General features: G+C 35.1%; 1 protein-coding gene across 3 annotated transcripts in view; it reads left to right on the plus strand.

Moving 5' to 3' along the window:
- The window catches only part of LOC106873107 (uncharacterized), a 125,851-nt gene that overhangs the window by 103,420 nt on the left and 11,473 nt on the right, over positions 1-10,958 (plus strand). The window contains exons 2-4 of one of the 3 annotated variants that reach the window (XM_052971462.1): positions 3,366-3,439; positions 4,229-4,441; positions 7,214-7,343. In XM_052971462.1, coding sequence (XP_052827422.1) covers positions 4,244-4,441; positions 7,214-7,343 — 328 coding nt within the window. In that variant the 5' untranslated portion in view covers positions 3,366-3,439; positions 4,229-4,243. Of the gene's footprint in view, positions 1-3,365; positions 3,440-4,228; positions 4,442-7,213; positions 7,344-8,920; positions 9,111-9,934; positions 10,167-10,958 lie in introns of those variants that run through there. The other 2 variants (XM_052971464.1, XM_052971458.1) reach the window with 2 other exon arrangements.

Consider the following 10,958-nt stretch of genomic DNA (forward strand, 5'->3'; position numbering starts at 1 on the left):
TCAGAAATAGCAGTCAAAGAACTACTGATTTCAAAACTACAAATTATTACTCTAGATTGATAGCGATACTTTTGATACACACAGAACAAAAAACAGTAGAGAAGAGTAAAAAAAAAAAACACCTGCCTTAACTAAAGGCAGGTGGTTTTTTTCACTCTTCTCTACTGTTTTTTGTTCTGTGTGTATCAAAAGTATCGCTATCAATCTAGAGTAATAATTTGTAGTTTTGAAATCAGTAGTTCTTTGACTGCTATTTCTGAATTCTCAGTATGTTGGAGAAGCAGGTTACTGTCAATCCCTATATATTTATGAGTATATATATATATATATATATATCAGTGGCGAAACCGCGTGAACATTCAGGATTACGACCGAGGAGGCAATTAGCTGCGAGTGAGCCGTTTATCTTGTTTTGTGCTGTTTGCCGTGGTCGTGCTATCGTCTATTTTCCGCATGTTGTGTTCTGACGGATTCCGTTTGTTGTGCATTTTTTCTTTTCTACCCTTTATATATATATGCATATGTGTACATATGTGTGTGTGTGTGTGTGTGTGTGTGTGTGTGTGTGTGTGTGTGTGTGTGTGTGTGTGTGTGTGTGTGTGTGTGTGTGTGCGTATCCGTATGTCAGTGGTCGGAAGATAGAGCAAGCACGTGAGAATGTTTGGTTTTCTAGCTTAACATCTAAATATATCAAGCAGAATGAATACCTACCTCGGAGCTGTGAAAATCATTTCACTTGAAGTAATGAAAAATAAAAATCCAATTTATAATTATATCATTTAAACATGTTATTTGTTGTCGGGGAATAATTGACAAGCCCTTTTCTGAAAATGTTATAAAGCCGTAAGAAAATGTTAAGCACGATTGCTTTATTTATTTGCTATATCTAATTACGTGATCTAATCAATAAGTATCCAGACTGTTGCCGTAGTAACGAAGCTAAAGCAGACAGAGTGAAGCCGCTTGGCATAGATTGACCGTGAACGTTGTTGTGCATGAGCTTTAAGTTTTAACGTTCTCGCTCACTTCCACTATGTACAGACGTGCTTGGAAGGAAGGTGTGTAGCGTGTGACCGTTGCATCGACCATGACAGAGTAAGCTGAGCAGAGAATCTGCATCAAATTTTGCCAAAAGCTTAGCAATACTCGCTCAGAGGCCTTCGCAAAGTTTTCGAAAAGTGTTCATCGTTCTCGGCACAATTAACGAGATCTTGTGCGTCTGAAAACCGAGTATCTTTTTAGTCAGCTGAAAGCTGTTTTAACACAAACTTGGCAGACACGCGTCTCATACCCAAATTTTCAGTGATAATGGACTGAACTGAGCAGTAACTAATCTGCACGTCCTCTGATAACTCACGGATGGTGATTCGATGATTTCCCCTTATAGCTGCATTCACATCTGTGATGCGTTTTTAAGTTCTGCTGGATGAGGGTCTCGCAAAACGTTCGTCAATATCGACATATTTTCGGCCATCTTGGAAGCGTCTAAACCACTCATACACTTGTGTGCGGCTTATACACTCCTCCCCATACACTTTGTGCAACTTAGCGTAGGCCTCTGAGCAGGTATCGCTATGACAGCTTTCTCTATCATGGTCAATGCGTTGATCACACGCTACACATCTTCCTTCCAAGTACTGCTGTAATCAGCGGGGGTAAGCTAGAACGTTAAAACTTAGTGCGCATGCACAGCAGAGTTTACGGTCAATCTTTACCAAGCAGCTTTACTCTGCGTGCTTTTGCTTTGTTACTATGGCAACAGTCCGGATACTTATTGGTCAGACCTCCTACTTCGCAAGTATAATTATTTCGTAATACTTAGTTTCTCACTTCTATACCTATAAAATTGTTAGTTAGCACGTGCTTAGAGGCATTAGAAGTAGTAAAAATACAATTTCTGGGCAATTATATATCTTCATTATTTTGACTGAAAGCTTGAAAATGCAAAAGAAATAAAAATTTGAGGCGTAAAATTACATGGTAAAATCAAACGAACAATAAATTCTATACTTGTACAGTATCATTCTTTTTGTCTGGTTAAAGTCAAATTAATCCATATGGCAATTTATATTTTATATAATATCCCGTGTATGAGGAGCTGCTGCAACCTATCATATTCTTAAAGTTCCATGTTGATTTTTTTTAAGGAAAAGCATGAGATAATATGGTTGTAGACATAAAGGCAATATCTGAAAATTTATGAGATAGTCATTACTAGAATGCCGTTTTAATATGCATTCTTAATCAAGAATAGCTTGGATACTTTTCTGCATTTGGATTACCCAAACACCGCAACATGAAACCGTTTGTTCCGCGGCATGATAAATCTTAAAGGCTCCACATTACTCTAAAGTACATGTTCAATACCAATTTATCTGAATCAATTTTATGCCTTTCCTTCATTGAAGAAAGATATGTAAGTTGTTGCTAATTTATACCCAGATCAGACTTTTACAGCAAAAATTATTAACTCAACTGTATGATATCGCTGACCACTCCCACTTTTTATCCAAGACACATCTATTTGGTCTGTCGTTTTAAGACGGTAAGACGTGTAATTTGAGGATGATTGATCACTTTTTCTTGCAGTTCTAGTGATCTTTGTAATCTCGAAGATTTATAAGTTTAGAATAAAACTAATATCCTTGGATACGTGGTAAAAGGTTAAATTGATCTATAAAATAATAGTTATTTATTGGAAAGATAATTAAAAGTTTAGATTTAAGATATTGTTCCCTCTTCAAAATAATCAAATTTTATATTTCTGTCATATCTTTCAAGTCGCACATTTAGATATATTTGGTAATTCTCTCCGAAGTTTGCTTAATAGATTCAAGTTAATTCAAGGTGAATTTCAAAAAACTTTTAGGTGTGACTGAGTGGTAATAAGTTTGCTTCCTAGTCACATGCTTCCAAGTTCAATCCTAATGCATGGATCTTAGGCAAGTGTCTTCCACTATAGCTCCAGCTTGACCAAAACCTTGTAAGTGGATCTCGTAGACGGAAACTGAAAGAAGCCCCTCCCTCCGTATATGTATGTGTATGACTTTGAGTGCGTGTGTGTGTGTGTGTGAGTATGCGCGCGTGGGCGTGTCTGTATGTGTCTTGTTTGTCCTTGACTACCGTTGATAACCTGTGCTGTTTTGTTTATTTTCCCGTAACGTAGCGTTTCGATAAAAGACACCGATAGAATAAGTACTAAGCTTAAAATTTAAACTCTGAGATCGATTCGTTTACGGTGGTGTCCCAGCAAGACCGCAGTTCACTAACTGAAATAAGGAAATGATAAATACAATTTAATGTATCAACCTTATTTGCTCTTACATTCTATAATTTTATTTGTCTCTTTTTGTTTTGTTTCCTAGAGATGTAAATTTTTTCCTTCCTTGCCGTTTATTCATGTGTGAATCGGATGCTTTTTTAAATTCTAATTAATCAGGTAAGTTTATGATAAAAGTAAACTAATCATTTGTTTTCTGATTAAGTTTGGTGTTTGTTATCTCTCTCCAAATGCCCATAGATTTTTTATACAAACCGCTGCGAATAGAAACATCAACTTCATATCCCGTATCTGTGATTTTATGTTCTTCATTACCATACAAAATTAATCACACCCTTTTGTAAATTTCAAATCAACTTATTTTTGTGGTTTGAAATTGAATCCGATAAAGAAATTAATCTGATTTACCAATGTGAACTTTAATAGTTTTAGTTTCTGTTTTCGTTTCCAAAATTTACTGCAAAATAATATTCATATCTCTCTCATATCAGGTACATATTATCTTAAATCACAAAAGAAAATTCATTGGTATTGTCTATTAGAAGTCTATACAAAGAATATTAAGAAAATGTTAGTTTACCTCTTGATCATGCTTACCCGATTTATTTTTTCTCTTTTACACTGTTATTAGCTAATGGCTAATACCTCCAGCACCATATGGCCACACACAACAGATACTGACAATACAAACGGATTTTGCTAACGAATTAGAACATCATCTCATGCGAGTAATATCTGGCTGATAAAAATTAATATTATGTATAATTGCATTCATTCAACAACCGCTAAAAGGATTCCTATCTAATTCGATGCCATCTTACGTCAGTTTCTTTTGTTTGGAAACAATAATTGTTCGTATAAACACGTTACTATTATATGATTGAATGAAAGAATTTTTGACTTATCTGTAAATACATTTTGATGTATTTGTATACTTGATTATTTCAGGAACACGGGTACAGAATGAGTTATGCCTCAGATGATGATGACTGTGTTAATTCTCCGGATATTGACAGCCACTTCAGTGACAGCTCAATGTTTTACGATGATGAGTACCAATTTATTGATGCTTGTATTGATGGAGATCATGAAGCCGTCCAAGCGATTCTTGAAGACGACTGTACGCGAGAGGAGATAAATGAAAGGGATAGATCCGGCAGAGTACGTATTAAAACATTTATTATTGTTATATTAAAATTATAACCTTTACATGTGGCACAAGGTGTATTTTAAGCTTCAAATGCAATAAAAAGGATTGGCTGTGCGTTGATGACACTTTTATCACAATAGGTTATCGGAGTTTTTTCTCTAATCACAGTATTATTTTAGTATGAGAATGTCTGTTGAATTGGCTAGTATTTGGTAACTGATGACTGTTACCTCTGTAACGCCTCGATTATCAATGTATGTGGTCGTTAGATCTGTTATAAATGACAATCAAATCACCCTCAAACCATATCATATTGCAGTCGAGAAGAGAAGAAAAGAACGCACTGGATTATTTGTGTAGCATGAGAAATACTTTTAAAACTATGACATGGTTATGATTTAGATTATAGATCTGTTCAGTTACGGGTGATTTGCAGCTAAATAACAGCAATAACAACAAATGCAGACATTTTAAAATTAGTCTTTTACAGTACATTATTTACATTATTTACATTTGACGGATTTTTGTCCTCATCTTGTTTGTTGTTATTATTATTATTCAGGTCACTGCCTGAAATCGAACTCGGAATCTTAGAATTAGTAGCTCGCGCTCTTAACCACTACGTTATATGCTCATGGGCATATGGCGTAGTGGTTAAGAGCGCGGGCTACTAACCACAACATTCCGAGTTCGATTTCAGGCAGTGATCTGAATAATAATAATAATAATAATAATAATAATAATAATAATAATAATAATAACAACAATAATAATAATAATAATAATAACATCGAAAAATACCTTAGGAATGAGAACCCATGTTCGAAATTTCTCCAAGACACCTGATGAAGGCTGGAGGGTATATCAGCCGAAATGTTGTATTAACAAGAAACAAGATGAGGACAAATATCTGTCAAATGTAAATAATGTATATAATGTACATAATTCATCATCTCTTAAATATAGAACTGTAGTTTTTACAGCTTATTTAAAAGATAAGGACTATTTCGTGTTAAATATTAAGAATATCATAGATAGATAGATATATATATATAGAGAGAGAGAGAAAGAGAGAGAGAGAGAAAGAAAGAGAGAGAGAGAGAAAGAGAGAGAGAGAGAGAAAGACAGACAGACAGACAGACAGACAGACAGATAGTTAGACTGATAGATAGATAAACAGACAGACAGACAAACAGTTAGATAGCATGGCTGCAACACTTATGATCCCTCAGCTCGATTAGATACTATGCTAAAGAACCATAGTGTTTGTGTGTGTGTGCTTTTGTACGTATTTACGTATGTGTGTATGTATGTATGTATGTATGTATGTGTGTATGTATGTATGTATGCATGCATATATGTCTGTCTGTATGTATGTATGTGTGCGTGTGTTTATGTATTTTCAATTAATAAAAAACGTAAGAATCGACGAGAAAGCAGAAAATCAGGTACTGTTCCAAGAATACCCTCTTGCGGTATCTGTTCTGTACCGTTACAAAGTGTTTTTCGTTCATCTCGCTATTGGCTTAGGTGCATTTAGTTCTGAAATCTTAATGCGCTATTTAAGGTTTCATGCTATCAATCAATTAATAAACAGATTGAAGTAATATCCAGTTGACTTCCCCATGTCTAATAGAGATCATAATCTCAGCTTTGCAAAGCAACGAAACAGACGTCGACTTCGAAGTGCTTTTACTCCTTAACGTAGTAAACTTTGTACACTATGTATACATCTAGTATTTGGTGAAATCGAAATTATAATGGTAGTACACAAAATACCTATCGTCTAATATTCTACTGGCTTTCCAGTACTTTACTGGTTTAGTCACTGACACAATATATTTTTATATAAATACCCCGAAAAAGCTAAACACAGATATAACTAGTTCCAGGTTAACAGAGACTGGCGCCGTTTCAATCCTCGGTCGAAGCCATGTAGGTTCACCTGTATTAAAGAAGAAAGAACATGCTAACATTTTCCAAAGCATAAATTTTGCAATTTCCCATTTCCTTCAAGTCTAATAAGTAGAACTCTTATTTTTAGCGAAGATAGATAAATGAAATCTAAATGCTGTTCAACATATGCTTTGTCTCCGCCATTCTCAAGTTGAAATTACACATTGGATTTATATTGCCTCTCATTCTCGCGTATTCCATAAAATAAACGCTATCATTAAAATTAATCAATTCAAAGAAGGACAACTATATGATAAAAATTATTCAAAATGATTTTTAGTCAAATAAAATCTATATGAAAATCGTATATGTAACAACTTTCTTGATGGAAACCAGTTTAGTTTATTACATTGTATAATTCCCTTTCCAAAGACACAAAAATCAAACAATCCTTTCTATTTCCTCGCCGAATCTGTAACTTTATGCCTAAGAAATCAATAATAGATATTTGAGGAAACGTATTTATATCAAGCCTGCCGTATGTATTTAGTGGGTCATAAAGCAAATATGAATTAAAGATGTTTTTGCATTTGCCCCACACGCGCACGCGTGCACACACGCAAACACACACACGCACACACACGCACACACACACACACACACACACACACATATATGTATTACTGATAATTGAAAGGGTTGTATATAATTTAGAAAATTAAATTCCGTATATAAAATATGTTGTAAAAGGGAGCAGTGCCCTTGTAAAATATTGCATTTTCCTTTATTCAAGGAATCAATTGAATTTCTTTTATTTTATGTTTCTGTCAATAATGATTAATTATTCAATTATATTCTATTCTATTTTACTACATTTTTCTTTGCAGACGGGAATTAGTCATGCTTGTTCAAGCGGTTTCTCTACAATAGTAGAAATGTTAGCAGAAGTACCAGAAGTTGAAGTAAACATTCCAGATAAAGAAGGGAATACGCCACTCATTTTTGCTGCTCAAGCTGGTACATATTTATGTGTTTCTTCAAACTATATTGTTAACCTGTGGTTATCAAAATCAGCTTCATTTTTCCCTGCATAACTCAATTCAATAGTTAAGTTGATTTGAGTTTCTAGATTGTTTTTTTTTTCCTTTTTTTTTCTTTTTTGACTAAAGTTTTTAAGAGGAAAGTATCAGGTCTTTCTCTTTTAATTTAAGTACCAGTTGAACAAATAGGATCGATGTAATCGACTTAACCACTCACCTAAACTTGCTGGCCTTGTGCCAAAGTTTGAAACTAGTAGTAGTAGTAGTAGTAGTAGTAGTAGTAGTAGTAGTAGTAGTAGTAGTAGTAGTAGTAGTAGTAGTAGTACATTTCTTAATTCATTACAATAATATCGTTTCTCGTGTACTCTGTAAGATGATAAATATAATTCATTTGTGTATGATGGTAGATCAAGCCCCAAGACCCCAGCAGTGAAATCTTAACGAGTATATCTATTTAAATCGTACATTATTAGAATTCCAGTCATTTTTATCCCATCTACTAAGGTAGTCATGGGCAACGTGTGATCAGCAGGATTTTCTGCATGGCACACCTAACGAAAAATTACCTTGAATGTTTTAGCAGTTGACTCACCAGATAATGATTCAAGTGTCATGAGGTTTGCTTCTCGAAAAAGGTTGCCCAATCCTGTTCCAAGCGCAGTAACTAAACTACATTATCTGTGTCCTTTCTTTTTCAAAGGTAGACGTCTTTAATTTGAGAAATATTTGACTGCTATTTCAAGCAAGACTGAGTGGCTACATGAAAACTCCTCTGTTAGCACATGTAACATCTATTTACTTTAATTGTTCTGTAATGCTTTTGAAAAAAATAGAAAGTACATTTCCTACACTGTTAGCTTTATTTCACTAAGAAATTTAAGAGCTTATAGCAAAGGAACTATATATTTTAATAATGAAGTAAGGAATTAAATATTTTCTGGCTTGATCAGTAAAACCTGTAAACAATATTTTGCTATATTGAGTTACGTACATTCACACTTTTCTAAATAATGTTTATCAGGAAATTAGAACTGGTAATGCTTTACAATATTTAGTTTCTACTTCCTGAGGCCAAATATTACCGTAATCATCTTTGGTATTCATTCTTATGTGATGGATAAAATAAGAAATAATTAAATGTTGAATCGATTCACTCGAACATAATCGATCTTTTAAAATTCATAAATTTGTTCTTACTCAATAGAGCATTAAACAAAATGTTGTCTGGTAACTGGTATGGTTAAGGTCAACTTTGCCTATCATCCGTCTATAGAACCGATGAAGTACTGGGGACATTATAATTGGCTGTTGCCTTTACCAAAAGTTTGGGGCTTACTACCAACGTAAATAGAGCGTCTCATTCGAGATCCTTCTGTGTTTCTAGCGAGGGTTTTAGTTTGTCTATTTATAGTGGGAAGGTTCATGTTACTAACGCTAATAACTCTAATACGACCAGTACTACTACTACTACTACTACTACTACTACTACTACTACTAATAATAATAATAATAATAATAATAATAATAATAATAATTTCTTTATTGGCCACCAAGGCCGAACACAAAACATAAAGGACGATACACAGACGAGGGACAATGGGATTAAACGTGTAAACAGCAAAAAAAAACAATTAACAAGGAGATTAGACCAAAAATGTACTTCTCCAATAGGAAGAAATTCCACCGAGTGGTGACCAAAGGAACCTCATACACTTTGGACCTCCTAACACCAAAGGCATATAAGGTAGGCACCCCTCTGCTCCTCATTTCATCCGACCAACAGGTGCACACTTTGAGTAGGCCCATTCACACAGGCCATTCTTGCTACATTCACGTACCTCTCAGAAACCTTATTGAGTGACAACATTTTTCTCTCCAACCTCACTTTCCTTTTCAGGTAGAACCTGAAAAAGTCAATGAGGCCTTGGTCGAAGAGGAAGGTACCCGTCTTCAACTCTTTCAGTTGCGTCCACCACACAGCCTCTTTCGTCATAGCCACCAAATAGAGAAAAACTGCCTTTCCTTCCCGGATCCGTCCTACACGTGACAATAACTGTTCGACAAAGCTCCACAAGTTAGCAGTGCATGGACACTGTACGAGAGCATGCAGAACGGTTTCATCGCTCCATGTGCGTCTCGGACAAGCCCGTCAGACTGCACACCCATACCTGTAGAGCTTATCGCGAACCGGCAGAGCTCCCCGGTAGCACTGCCAGATCAAGGATTTCTGGAAGTTATCCATAGGCCCCGGTCCGAAAGTCCTCCTGAAGACACAACAATAATAATAATAATAATAATAATAATAATAATAATAATAATAATAATAATAATAATAATAATAATAATAATAATACGAGTCTAATACCACCTTAAACTTTATCTTGTCCATAAATAGTACAGCAACTTCCCTCTCCACAATTAATTCATGTAAGACAGATAGTCGCAACTGTAGGTCCGAGACCGAATGCCCGCTGCAGAAGATTTAACCTAGTATACAAATCCATTGTCCACAACATATTACATGATTCTACTAGCTACTACATTGGAACTACTATTAATTTTAAACAGAGATATTCTACACATCTCAACTCATTTAAATATGAAGACCATAGCAAATCCACATCCCAAGCCAACCACATACACCACCTGATAAATAGGAAAGTACCATATAGGATACCCTGGATCATAACAGATTCTGGTGCCCCATACCAAGGCCAGCGCTCCACATGTGGACTCTGCCTGAAAGAAGCCCTCCAAATATTAATTCATAATTCACCGCAACATGAAGCATTTTCTACACGTAAGTATAAGTTCTTTCGCACATCTATTTAATTAACAGACATAAATCCCTTCGTCCACATTCCTTTTATTTCTTATTTCTTATTTTTTTTATTTTTTACTTTTGATTTTACTGTACTTTCGCTCTCATTCATTCTTTCCCACACCTTTCCATTCCTATCTTATCTCTCTTTTTTCTGTCTTTCTCCTTCTTTTCTTTCTTTCTCCTCTCACTTCTATCCACTAACTCACAACCTACTTCTGTCTGCCTATCTTTCTCACTCTATATACCCACGTGGACCATTTATATACTAGCTAACCATTTAATCCATTACTTCAACATGAACGCATCATTCAAAATACTACCACAATACTGCCTGGATTTACTTGGGATTATAACTAATCGCCTATACCTTCAAAGAAGTACAGACCAACCAACATACCCTCTGGAAAAAGATTAACTCTCAACTTTATTCACCTGTTTGTATTCTTCTATCAACTTTTCCTATTTATTCTCCTATTTTATTTCTTATAAACTGTGAATTTTCCTGTCTAGAACTTTCGTACATACTCACCTTTTCTCTGATAACGGAATACCCAATGTATGGACATGCTAGCCTATCACTTGGGATATCTCAGAAGCGGCTGTAAGACTTCAAATTCGCCTAATCCAAATTAAATTATTAAAACTGACTTAAGATACTAGTCCTGCCTTCGTTTTTGTTGTCCTTCTCCTCTAATGTGTGTATGTGCGTGCGTGTGTGTGTGTGTGTGTGTGTGTGTGTGTGTGTGTGTGTGTGTGTGTGTGTGTGTG

Source organism: Octopus bimaculoides, chromosome 1 (assembly GCF_001194135.2).
Source record: "Octopus bimaculoides isolate UCB-OBI-ISO-001 chromosome 1, ASM119413v2, whole genome shotgun sequence".
In the NCBI taxonomy this organism is placed as follows: domain Eukaryota; kingdom Metazoa; phylum Mollusca; class Cephalopoda; order Octopoda; family Octopodidae; genus Octopus; species Octopus bimaculoides.